Source organism: Apteryx rowi, unplaced genomic scaffold (genome assembly GCF_003343035.1).
Source record: "Apteryx rowi isolate R43461 unplaced genomic scaffold, aptRow1 scaffold_47, whole genome shotgun sequence".
Taxonomy (NCBI): Eukaryota; Metazoa; Chordata; class Aves; order Apterygiformes; family Apterygidae; genus Apteryx; species Apteryx rowi.
The window spans coordinates 2,195,940-2,208,445 of record NW_020450727.1 but is presented as its reverse complement, the minus strand read 5'-3'; the positions used below and the strand labels follow the sequence as shown (position 1 = coordinate 2,208,445).

Sequence of the window (12,506 nt, the reverse complement as noted above, 5' to 3'; positions counted from 1 at the left end):
TCATGCCACGCGTTGGGGTCCCCCGGGGCAGGGAGGGTGCTGTGCTGTGCGTGCCCGCAGCGGGGGGGGCTCCTGGTCCTTGGGACCCCCTGGGGGAGGCCAGAGGGGGGCCAGGTCTCCTCTGGGTTGGCGTTTGAGCCGGGTAAATACAGCTCCGTGTTTGCCCAGCACAGTGGGGTGAACCGAGGCAGGGAGCGCCGCCAGAGCTGGAGGGTGCCAGGACTCCGGGGCTCCCGGCTGTCCCGTCGGGGCGCCCCGGCAGTGCTGGCTGTCTCGCCGGGCAGGGCCGGAGGAGCTGGAGCCGTGCCTGTTCACGGAGAGGCTGGCGGTGGTGGCGGCGGGCGGCRGGGCCGTGGGCGAGTTTTGGGTGGCGGCGAGCCGGGCCACCTACGTGCCGGAGGGCGAGCTGGAGCAGAGCTGCCTGCTGGTGCGAGCAGGCTCCCGCAGCGTGGTGGATGGCGCGCCATGCGCCACCACCCTCGAAGGTGAGAGGGTCGAAGCCCGAAACGTGGCGGTGGGCTGCCGGAGTGCTGCTGCTCTGCCCCCCCCACCCCCACCCCCGTGCCAACCTGCCTCCCCCAGAGCTGTGGCTGCCTCCTTGGCGGCGTCCCTGTGTGTCACGCAGCATCTGCACTACTGGTGGGGGTGGGAGCAGAAATTTTCCCTGGGGGAAAACTGGCTCCGTAACCCCCCCCAGCTCTCTGGGACAGGGAAGGGGGGTGCAGGCTGACCGTGGATCTGCCCTCCCAGCGTRTGTGTCCATGCAACTGGAGACCCTGGAGCAGGAGCTGCACGAGCGCATGGAGGTAAGCGGCTTGGCCGTGGCAGTGCAATGTCCTGTTTGCCCCACCCCGCATCTGGCCCCCCTGCCCGGGGTCTGCTTTGGGGGTGCCTGAAGAGGGGCTTTGCCCTGTGTGAGGGCAGGCTCTGGGGCACCGTGGGCAGCCTGCTGTCCCCYCAGCTCCGGTCCACCCGCCAGGCCCTCAGGGCAGCTCTTGGGATGGGGAGTTTCCCACAATGCACCTGGCCATGGTACCCTGGGGGTCACCGGAGCGGGACAAGGATGGTGCTGGGGGGGATCCTCTCTTCTCCCCTCACCCCAGATTAAAGGGATGTTGAGGTGACAGGGGGATGTCACCTCAGAGAGGAGGTGCCCCAGCTCTGCCCCCCACCCTGGTGCCATCCCCTCCTCCCCCAGCTCAGAGCACACCCCACAGAGAGGAGGATCCACATGGTGCGGCACGGAGAGGAGCTGGTCGTCAGCAAGACCGTCCGGGAAGGACAGGTGAGGCTGGGGGGGGTCTCACCTCTGTTCCCCTGGGCTGGAGGCCAGCAGGGCCTGGGGTGGCACCCGGGATGGGGGTGCCAGGCTCCAGCACCCCTGTCCCCCCCCCCCGGGGTGGCCATCCTGCTTCCCAGGCTCTTGGGGGGAGGGCATGTACCCCAGGGGTGCCGGGGCAGGGGGGCACATGGGGCTGGGGCTGGCATGGTGCTGCGTGTCTCCGCAGACGGAGATGGTGTCCGAGCGCTTCTGCCACAGCCTGGCCACGCTGCAGGGGCTGCTGGCGGAGGGCGCCAGCCTGCTGCTGCTGCGGGTGCTGGCCCGCCGGCGCGCCGTGCCCCCCCACCTCACCTTCCCCACCTTCGACGCCGAGGGCCACCTCTGCACCTCCAGCTATGTGAGCTGCCGCTGCGGTGCCCCGSGGGGCTGCGCCGGCGGAGGGTGGAGGCCAGGGCCGCGGCGGGGGGATCTGGTGGGGTGAGAGGTGGGGGAAGCAGAGTGCGAATGGCAGCGTGGGGGGAGCCGGGGCCGAGCAGTGCCCAGAGGAAGGGCTGAGCCGGGCTTGTCCCCTGCAGCGCGCCCTGGGTGTCCAGCAGCAGCCGGTGGGCTCGGAGGTGGCGGAGGTGTTCGTGATGGAGCGGGCCGTGCACCCCGGCGTGGGCATCCCCGTGGCCTGGCACGTCAGCTTCCTCCGGGACGGGTATGGGGACGGGGACGAGTTAGGGGTATGCGTGCCGCAGGGTGGTGCGTTGGGGGTAGCCTGCCCCGGGGGGGTGGGGGGAAACCCCCTGACCTGCCAGCCTGGGGGTGTCACAGCGCTGGCACGAGTGGGGGCACCAYGAGGAGGGTCACTGTCTCCCCCCCCACTCCGCAGGCACTTGGCCCAGCGGGTGCAAGTGGGCTGCCCGGTGGTGGTGCTCCTCCAGCGTATGCCCGTCCTCATCGAGACAGGTATGGGGCAGCAGCGGGGGGGGGGCCTGCACCTGTGCCCCCCAGGTGAGGGGGAGGCCTGCCCCTGTGCCCYGCAGCTGAGGGGGGCACCCTGCCTTGCCTTTCTGCCCCCAGATGAGGTTGAGCCCCAGCCCCTCTTCCCGAAACAGCCCCTGGCCTGGGAGGAGGACGCCCAGCTCTACTCGTGCTTCTTGGACAGGAAGGTGAGGGGGAGGCGGGGGGGCATGTGGGGCAGAGGGGACGGGGGGGCTCGGGGCTGTGCCCAGCGCCGCCTCCCTGAGGCACCAGCGGCAAGGGGGGCCGGCGCCTCCCCCGCCTCCACAAGTCCGGAAAAGGACCTGGGCATCCTGCCCCCCCCCAGCTGAGCACAGAGGTGCCGTGGGGGGGAGCGGGGAGGCCGGCGGCGGTGCCCACCCTGCCCCGCGCGCCGCAGGAGGAGCTGCAGGCGTCCCACGCCACCTTCGTGCGGCAGCACCCCGAGCTCGGCGCGCTGCTGGCCGACTTCCTCCAGGCCCTGCTGCTCCGGCGGCCCCCCGACCCCGTCGCCTTCGCTGCCGACTTCTTTGCCCCCTTCGCCCGCCAGCGGCCCCCCGGCGCCCGCTTTGCTGCCTCCGGCACAGCCAGCCCCTTCCGCGCCTCTAGCCCTCGCAGCGTCCCGGCTTTCGGGAAATAAAGCAGCCGGCAGCTCCCGCGCACCAGCCTCGTCTGCTTTGGGGAATCGGAGGGGTGGGGGGAGCGGAGGTGGGTAGCCCATCCGGGGAGGAGACGCAGGCGGGCTCCCCCCATCGCCTCTGGGCTAGCCCTCGCCTGGCGAAGGGGTGCCCCGGGCTCCTGGGGGGGACCGTGCCCCGTCCCCACGCCTGGCCATCGCCCCCCATGTCCCCAGGGACAGAGCCCCGATGCCCACCGCTCTGTGGGGTGCAGCCCGGCTGGGGGGGGGGGGGGCAGAGAGGCGGCTGGCTGCAATCTGGGCACCCATGGGTGTGCCTGGGTGTTACCCCCCCCTCCCTCCACAAGGGCACCGGAGACCTACATGCAACTGTGGTGGGGTGCCCCACTTCTGTGGGTGCAGCCTGCTCCGGAGCAACACTGAGCACCCCTCCTTGGGGGTCAGGGTCCACCCGGCCACGGGGCTCGGTGAGTGCCGGGGGCAGGCTGTGCCCCAGAGCCGGCCGGCCGGCGGGGTGCCCCCCCGGCTGAGTGTGCATTTTGACCTGCTCCCGTGCTTGTGCAACGCACTCCCGCTTCCTCCTTGCTCCCGCTCCTCTGGCCTTTCCCCTACCGCTGCGGGGCCACCCTGCCTCCCAGCCTGGGACTCATGCCCATGGGGACACTTTCCCCCGGCCCCCCCRGTCCACCCTGTCCAAGGAGCAGGGCCTCTGGCATGTGATGGGAGGGGGTCACGTGTGGGCATGCTCCCGCACCCCTGGGCGCGCTCCGGGTTGCCCACAGCAGGGCGGGCGCCCTTGTGCTCGCACATGTGTGCGCACAGCAAGGAGAGATGCGTGCACCTCCGGGAAGGTGCTGGGGTGCCCCCCCCACTGCACAGGGAGGGGGGCCTGGGGGCTGAGACTSTGCACATTCATGTCACCCAGCCCCCCTCCGGGGAGCCCTTGCTCCCAGCTCAGGTCGGTGGGTGGGGAAGGAGCACTTCCTCCTCCTCCTCCTCTGGGAGTGGGGGGGGGAGTCAGGGGGGCCTTTAAGAGCAGGGCAGCGGGCGCTGAGCCCAGTGTCAGTGTTGGGGAGCCCCGGCAACACATCTGGATCAGGCCCAGCCATGGCATCGCTGGAGCCAGGTGAGTCCCGGGTCGCCCGGGTTCCCCGTGCCTCCTGCCTCCCCTCSTCCCCCAGACTCCTGGGCCCTTGCCCCTGCCGGGTCCCTCTTCCTCTCCCCAGGACTCCTGGCTCCGCTCCCTCCCAGGGAGCTCCCCCAACTCCCAACCTGTCGGGACTCCTGGGTTTTCCCTCCCACCCAGTTGCATTTTCCCCAGATGCCTGGGCTCCCTCCCTTCTGGGACAGGTCCGTATCCAGGCTCCCCAGGATCCCCGAGCTGTGTCCTGTCCCCTCCCAGACTCCTGGGTCCCCTGGGGTGAACCTAGCTGTTTGCTGTCCCTCTCTCCCCCAAAGCCCAGCGGCGATTCACCGCACAGTCCCAGGATGGGCCAGTGGGCTGGGGGGGACTGGGGGGACTGGGGACAGACAGTGCCTGGGCTTTTGCCCCCTGTCCTTGCCCACCCCACACTGGGAGCCCAGACCAGGGCCCCATCCTGCCCCTCCTGCCCATAAACACATCTGGGCTCTTGAACTGGTGAAGACTGGCCTGGGGCCAGGGCTTTTTAGGGACACCCAAGCTGCAAGTGGCATCCAGCCCCAAACAGAGCCAGCCCCACATCCCCCCCCCCCCAGAGAAATGGGTCTGCCCCCTTTTGGGCCGAGCCCCCTTGCCGGGGGGCTGGGGCTCTGCTGCAGCAAGGGCAGGAGGGTTGGGGGCGAAGCTGGGCACCATCTGCAGAGCCCAGTCGGGATCAGGGTGCTCCCCATGAGAGGGGCCCGCTGGTGTCCTCATCCCCCAGAGGGCTGCCACGTCCTTCCTCCTCTTCCTCACCTCCCAGGCCTCACCGGGTCCCTCAACAACAGCCAAAACCAGCCTTACGGCACCAACGGCTGCCCCATCTCCCCGCAGCGCCCCAGCACCCAGGATCAGACCTACCTGAACGAACTCATCAGCATCCCCAAAGGAAGCAGGGTAGGTGGTGCCCCGCTGGCACCTCCCRCCCGAGAGCGGGCAGAGATGCCAGGGGACAGTACCGAAGGGGGTGTGGAGTTTGGGGTGGGGGTGACGTGTCCAGGACACCAGGGTTCCCAGACCAGCCTGGCAGCAGCATCAGACAGGCAAGCAGCAGCGCAGGTTGTGCCACCAGATGCCCAGGCTGAGCTTTCCCAACACTTAGTGTTTTCCAGATGGGGAAACTGAGGCATGGGACGAGGTGATGCCCATCCCCAGGGGCCACCCAGCAGCTCGCTCATCGCCCTGGGCTCTCCATCCTGGGCCACCCATGGCCCGGAGGTGGCCAGCCCGGCCAGGCTGCCGCAGGCTGGCATTGCCCCGCGAGCCTGCCCCGGCCCCAGCCGTTCCCCACGGGCGGAAGGAAGAAGAGGAAGGGATGGAGGTTCCCCTGCCAGGAGGGCTTGTGAAAGCAGGGGTTGGGAGCAGGGTTGCGCGGGCTCATGGGGCACCGTTAACGGTGCGYGATGGCCCCGGCACCTCCTCAGGGAGCATTGTACCTCCTTCTAGGCTGTGGCAAATTTAGAGCTGACCTGTCCCTGGGCTGGCTCAGGGTCTTGGTGCCCCCCAACGCTGATGAAGAGGGACTGGGGGTCAGCGTTTCCTTCCCTGCAGGGTCAGAGCCCCAAAGCGGGGGGGGAGAAATGGCCACAGGACCGTCCCAGCACAGAGCAAGGGGCAACCAGGGAGCTTGACTGGGAGATGCTGGTTCTGGATGGGAGCAGCCAGAGCAGGGATTTCTCCCACGCCCTGCTCTGACCTGCCACCTTGTCCCAGCCTGGTTTCAGCTTTAGGAAGCTCTGGGCTTTCACCGGTCCTGGCTTCCTCATGAGCATCGCGTACCTGGACCCGGGCAACGTGGAGTCGGACCTGCAGTGTGGGGCCGTGGCCGGGTTCAAGGTGAGCCCTGGGGCCCCGGCAGCGCCCCGGGGCAGGAAGCAGCCGAGAGTTTTGTAACACCTCCTGCTCCAACGGCTGCCCAGCCCAGCCGGATGCCAAGCCAGCCTTTCCCTAGCCTGGGGCGCGGGATGCGCGGAAAGGGCAGGGCTGGCCCTTTGACATGGGGGGACGGCGCCTGGGGGGGGGCAGGAGGGCCACCTCGAGCGGCTCTGCCCCGTGCCAGGGCTGGGCACCACCTCCGCCCCATCTGGACCCCTGTGGGTGGGCAGAGCCCCTTCCCCGTTCCCACGGCAGACCCCAGCACAGGGGGCAGGATGGGGGCTGGTTTATAACCTTGCTGAGGGCCCTGGCAGCCAGATCCTGCCCAGTCCTCGGCCCCCATTGCCTTCCTCTGGCCCCCCCAGCTGCTGTGGGTGCTGCTGTGGGCCACTGTCCTGGGCCTGCTGTGCCAGCGCCTGGCCATCCGGCTGGGCGTCGTGACGGGGAAGGACCTGGGCGAGATTTGCTACATCTATTACCCCAAGGTGAGGGGCAGTGGGGAGGAATGGTGAGCTGGTGGGGGCACGACTCGGGGAGTGCCAGGGGGATCCTGGTAGGGATATGGGGGTGCAAGGCTGTTTGAGGGCTGTAGAGGAGCAGGGAGATGCTGTGAGAGCCCCTCCTCTTCCAGGCTCTCCCCAAATGCCCCTGCTGCCCCCCAGCCCAGACCCACATACCTCCGCTCCCCGGTATGGGGGGGTGCTCCAAGTCAGGCAAGTCCCAGGGTGGGGGAGCAGCCGCGTCACTGCCCCAGGCCAGTTTGGGGACACGTGAGCGTGTCCAAGCATCTGAAGCCGTGGCAGGTTGGATCCTGCCCATCCCAAGCTGCTCCCTCCCTCCTCCTGGCTTCAGGTGCCTCCTGGCAGGTCCCACCCTGCAGCCCCCCCATCCCCTGTTCTGCCCATTGCCCCGGGCCCCCGCTGCCCCCCATCACCCCGCGAAAGCAGAGACTCACCAGGGCTCCGATGGCAGTGGGGCAGCGGGGGCGAACCCGGGTGTCCGGGCAGTGATGCGGCTGACGGACGCGCGGCTGAGACGCGGGGCGAGTCTCTGCATGCTGCATGGGGAGCGGGAGGGGGTGCTGGGGGCTGGATCGGGTTGCAAGTGGGGGATGGCCCTGGCCAGAGCTGGGGGGCCCGTGAAGGCGGCAGAACGCTGCTGGGGGGGGGGGGGGGGGGGGGGGGGGGGGGGGGGGGGGGGGGGGGGGGGGGGGGGGGGGGGGGGGGGGGGGGGGGGGGGGGGGGGGGGGGGGGGGGTGGATAGGAGGGATGAGCCATGAGTTGGCAGGAAGACTAATCCCAAGTGGAGGGCTGAACGTGTCCCCTGCCTGTCCCTCTGCCCCAGCACCCCCAGCAGCATTGGACCTGGGTTCTGTCCTCGCCCCCCTCCGTGGGGCAGGGATACGGGAGGATGTGGGAACTGGGAGTGCAGGATCCGTTCCGCACCCTGACATTGTCTTGGAGAGGCTGGAGGCCGGACTCCTGGGTCCCCTGGGGTCCCGGTCTGCTCTGGCCCAGCCTGCAGAATGGGGCCAGGGGTCTGGGTGCCACGAAGGAATCCCCATGAAGTCCCAGTTTCCAAAGCCCTCCACCCCTGCCCCAYGCTGAGCACAGACCCCAGGAGTCCGGACTCACAGCCCTGCCATCCCTGCGCACCCCTGTCCCGAGCCCGGAGCAGCCCTGGCGAGCTGGGCCTGGGCTCTGCCTGCTCGCGCCGGGGGGCCAGGTCCCTCCGCAGGCACGGGGACCTCAGTGGGCCCCGGCTCCGTCCCCTCCAGGTGCCCCGGGTGCTGCTGTGGCTCATGATCGAAATAGCCATCATCGGCTCGGACATGCAGGAGGTGATCGGGACGGCCATCGCCTTCAGCCTGCTCTCGGCCGGCCGGTAACCAGCTCCGCTCCGGCACGTGGCCGCCCCGGGCTCCTGCATCGGGTGCTCAGCACCCTGCTCCCCTCAGGGGCTGCCGCGTCCCCCAGCCCTGGCTCCTGCTCTCACCCCCCCAGGGTGGCCCAAGGGTGACAGAGCCACCCCCCCCCATTTGTTTTGGGGACGGGGAGGGCATGGGGCCCCCAAACCCCAGCCACCCCGCTGGCCCCACGCCACCATGTGGCTAATGCTGCCTCTCCCCATCCTGCAGCATCCCCCTCTGGGGTGGGGTCCTCATCACCATCGTGGACACCCTCTTCTTCCTCTTCCTGGACAAGTATGGTGAGTGCTGGGTGCTGGGACAGGGGCAGGACTGGTGCCAGGGGTGCCCACTTRCCGGGCAGCGAGGAGTTCTCGGCTCACCAGTGCCCCCTGCGTGCTCCCACACCGGCTCTCATCCCTTCCAGGGCTCCGGAAGCTGGAGGCTTTCTTCGGCCTCCTCATCACCATCATGGCCCTGACCTTCGGCTACGAGGTAAAGGGAARGGGGAGCTTGGGACAGCCAGTGCTRCCAGGTCGGGGCTGGCACAGCCAGGGCATCCCCCACCAGCGCCGGCCTCCGGAGGGGACGTCAGCACCCAGAGCCCRCTCACGGCGCCGCTCTCCCCTGGCCCCCAGTACGTGGTGGTGAAGCCGGCGCAGGTGGAGGTGCTGAAGGGGATTTTCCTGCCCTACTGCCCGGGCTGCGGGCGAGAGGAGCTGCTGCAGGCCGTGGGCATCGTCGGCGCCATCATCATGCCCCATAACATCTTCCTCCACTCCTCCTTGGTCAAGGTGAGAGGTGGGCAGAGGAGACCCACCTGGGTCCCTGCTCCCTCCCTGCCACGGACACCGCAGGCACTGGCACCCCGGGGTGGCTCAAGGGGCTGGATGGTGCCTGCCATGTAGAGGGGACTGGTGGGCCACAGAGTCAGTGGCCTGGGGGCTGCAGGGCTCAGGGAAGGGGGCGCCCCCCTGAGCCCCCCATGCCCGTCTCACCCRCTGTGCCCAGACCCGGGCGATCGATCGCTCCAAGAAGGAGGAGGTGCAGGAGGCCAACATGTACTTCCTGACCGAGTCCTGCCTGGCCCTCTTCATCTCCTTCCTCATCAACCTCTTCGTCATGGCTGTCTTCGGTGAGGCCTTCTACCACCAGCGAAACGAGGACGTGGTGAGCACCAACCCTGGCTCCCCAGGGACAGGGCCACCTTCTCTGGGGACACCCTGCTTGGCCAGCACCCCAGGGGCCACCCCTGGGCCTGGGTCTGGAGAAGGGCAGGGCGAGCACCCCTTGGCCATGCCAGGAGGGTGGCTGTCCTTGTCCCTGCGGGATGGGGGTATGTGTGGGCGCATGGGGGCCACCACGTGGCCACCTCACCTGTGCCTGCCGTGTCTTGCAGCACAACAAGTGTGTCAACAGCAGCGTCAGCCAGTACGCTGGCATCTTCCCCCCCAACAACAAGACGGTGTCTGTGGATATCTACCAGGGGGTGAGTGGCACTGGGCTGTGCCCCGTGGCCAGCAAGCATTGGTGTCTGCTTTGGGGACGTAGCATTCCCCCTGGACCCCCATATCCAACCCCCCAGCCTGAGGCTGAGGATGCTGTTACACCGCTGGGAGGCCGGGAGCAGATGTCAGCACCCGGGGGGGGGGGGGTGTCTGTGCTTCAGGGCCCCCCTGCCATCAGGGTGTCCCCACACAGGGTGTCATCCTGGGCTGYTATTTTGGGGCCGTGGCACTGTACATCTGGGCCGTGGGGATCCTGGCAGCGGGGCAGAGCTCCACCATGACCGGGACCTATGCGGGGCAGTTCGTCATGGAGGTGAGAGACGGGGGGGGCTCACCCGCGGCTGCGGAGGGGAGCTGCCGGGAGGGGGCTAAAGCCTGGAGCTGCCTGGATCGGGGGGCCCTAGGGGCAGGGCACGCCCCAGGGGTGTTTGGCAGAGATAATTGCCCCCCAGTGCCCGCAGCAGCCAGGCATGGCGCATCGCCCACCCGACGGGTGGCAGCTTGCTGCCGGGGAGGTCCCGGACCCCGAGAGCCAGGACGGGGCACTGCACAGTTCTTGCACCCCGAGCTGCCATCCCCCCCGTCCCTCAGCCCACCCGGGGCCTCCCTGCTCCCCGTGGCTGCCCCCCCCCACACACACACGTTACCCCCGGAGCCCTGCCAAGTATTTCACTAATAAACTCATYTGCTTAATGAGCAGGAGCTGACATCTAGCGGAGCTCCGGAGTCCTGCAGGGGTCCGCTCAGCCGGGCCCCCACAGCCCCTGGGGTGGTGGGCAAGGGGGCCTGGTCCCCGCAGCACCGCTGATGTCCCCATGGCACCCACCCAACCCCAGGGCCTGAGCACCCTGGCGTGGGCTGGGCACGGGGGTCTCCCTGGGGTCCCATGTGCAGGGGCTGTGCCAGGCTGTGGGAACCGGGAGGAGGGTTTCCCAAAGTGGGGGACGGACCCTGCCACCCTGGTTTTCCCCTGGGCACCCAGGGGTTCCTGCAGCTCCGCTGGTCCCGCTTCGCCCGGGTGCTCTTCACCCGCTCCTTCGCCATCCTGCCCACCGTCTTCATCGCTGCCTTCAAGGACGTCAGCCACCTCACAGGCATGAACGACCTGCTCAACGTGCTGCAGAGCATCCTGGTAAGGGGCGCCCGGGTGCTGCCCGCCCCCATGTCCTGGCCCAGTGGCCGCAGGCAGGACTGTGCCCCCTCACTGCACTCTCCTTCCAGCTGCCCTTCGCTGTCCTGCCCGTCCTCACCTTCACCAGCCTGCGCCCGCTCATGAACGACTTCGCCAATGGCCTGTGAGTGCTGGGGTCTAGGGGGACACGAGGGGGACAGAGCAGGGTGCCCCAAATAGAGACACCCTCCTCTTGGCCCATTCTACCCCCAAAACCACACTATGGGGGCAGCTAATGCATGGGCACGTTGGCGAGGGACGTTGATTCCCACATGCCCAGGGCAGCCGGAGTAGGGGTTTATTGAGGACAGCCCCCTTCCCCTGCCCTCTTCATCCTCTTCCCAGGGCCCTGTTTGGCCCCCAGCATTGCCCGTGGGTACCCCTGRGTCCTCAGCATCCTATTGGCACTGCCAGCCATGCATTTGGTCTGYGGCCAAAACCCATGCCCAGGGTCCAGCCATGGGTAGAGCATGGCGGGGGTGGGGGGGTGCGCAGAGATGTCCCATGTGGGATCTAGCTCATCTAGATACCCAGGTCCTCCAYGTGGTGTGCTGGGGGCACTGGACAGGTGCCAGAAGAGGGTGACATGTGGGGTGGGTGCTCTGCTCAGTGCCGATGCCCGCTTGGTGCCCACAGCCTGGGGAAGGTGCTGATGACCCTCATCACGGGACTGGTCTGCGCCATCAATATCTACTTCGTGGTGGACTTCCTACCCACGCTGCAGAGCCTGGGATACTACATMCCCCTGGGCCTGGTGCTGGCCGCCTACGTGGCTTTCATCACCTACCTGGTAGGTCTGGGACTGTGGTGAGGGGTGGCCGGGTGGAGGGACAGGACCCCTGATGGGTGCAGGGTGAGGGTGGCCCTGGTGCCCTGTTGAGCCRCCCTCCTTGTCCCCACAGATCTGGACATGCTGCATCGCACACGGAGCCCGGTTCCTGGCCCGGGGCCACCACAGCAAGTTCAGCTTCGGCCTCTCCCTCSACCCACCGGGCCCGGCAGGGCCACGGTGACAGGCCCTGTCCCCTGTGACTGTCGCCCCCTCCCCGCCTGGCACCAGACACCGACCCAGTGTCACACTGTGGCCGAGGGGGATGTTCTGGGGAGAGATGCAGCTGGCAAGGAAGGGGTTAACAGCCTGGCGGCTCTTCCCCCCAGGTTTGCATGGCGCCCCCAGCTCAGGGGGGCTGCTGCAGGCTGCATGCAGGCGGGGGGAGCAGCGGAAGAAGCCCCCAGCCCTCGGCACCGAGGCCTAAGTAAATTAGCCGCCCCCAGAGACCCCCCCTTCCAATTAACACCCGGAGCCGGCAGCCTCCGGGACCGCTAGTCACCCGCTCGGTGCCAGGGAGGCACCCGGGCGCCCTGGGGACGGGGTCCCCACGGCAGGGACAGCCGGCAAGCCCTGCTCCCGGAGCAGCTGGCTGCGGGYGGAGGAACCAGCTCCCGGCCCCCCCGGTGCCATGGGGGACCCTGGGGACGGCAGGGCGGTTAAGGTGCCGCTCGGAGGCCGGGGCTCTGCGAAGGCTCCTGCGCCGCGGCGGGAGCCGGGTGATAAATTGAGATTTTGCAGCCTGCCTTCAGCCTCGCTGGCGTCCGGGACCCCTCGCGGCCCTGAGCCGCCGCCTCCGGCCGGCTCTCGGGGTGCCGGCTCAGCCCCGGGGGCTCCCCGYGCGCGCCGGGGGGGACGGGCGCCAGGGCCAGCGGGTTTGCAGGCCGTTACTCCAGAGCGGCTGGTCGGACTCGCCTGGCCCGGCGGGAACGCCCCGGCTGGCGGCTCTCCCGGAGCGGGGCGCAACCACTCCTGCAATGAAAGCAGCGGTCTCTGCTGGGGGGGGGATGGGGGTCCCCAGAGGCGCCATCCCTCGGGAGGGGCAGCCGAGGTTTGGTGGGGAGGCGACAGAGCCCCCGAGGCCGGGAATGGAGGCGCCGGGGCGGCGGGGCAGCGCCAGGCCTGGGGGCAAGC

The 12,506-nt window shown here is 69.0% G+C and overlaps 1 protein-coding gene across 7 annotated transcripts; it reads left to right on the top strand.

Moving 5' to 3' along the window:
- The first annotated feature begins 382 nt into the window (after positions 1-382).
- On the top strand, positions 383-12,107 carry SLC11A1 (solute carrier family 11 member 1). 7 transcript variants are annotated; one of them, XM_026077967.1, is made up of 23 exons: positions 383-485; positions 698-806; positions 1,199-1,285; positions 1,509-1,679; positions 1,858-1,982; positions 2,157-2,233; positions 2,348-2,436; positions 3,251-3,370; positions 3,970-4,029; positions 4,918-4,980; positions 5,797-5,919; positions 6,324-6,443; positions 7,736-7,842; positions 8,096-8,166; positions 8,292-8,359; positions 8,503-8,658; positions 8,876-9,034; positions 9,264-9,353; positions 9,566-9,685; positions 10,355-10,504; positions 10,594-10,667; positions 11,180-11,333; positions 11,446-12,107. In XM_026077967.1, the coding sequence occupies exons 1-23, from the start codon at positions 466-468 to the stop codon at positions 11,554-11,556; spliced, it is 2,424 nt and encodes an 807-aa protein (XP_025933752.1). In that variant the 5' UTR covers positions 383-465; the 3' UTR covers positions 11,557-12,107. The 7 variants fall into 7 exon arrangements, with proteins under 7 accessions (XP_025933752.1, XP_025933756.1, XP_025933754.1 ...); XM_026077971.1 differs by lacking the exon at positions 1,509-1,679; XM_026077969.1 differs by lacking the exon at positions 3,251-3,370.
- The last annotated feature ends 399 nt before the right edge of the window (positions 12,108-12,506 follow it).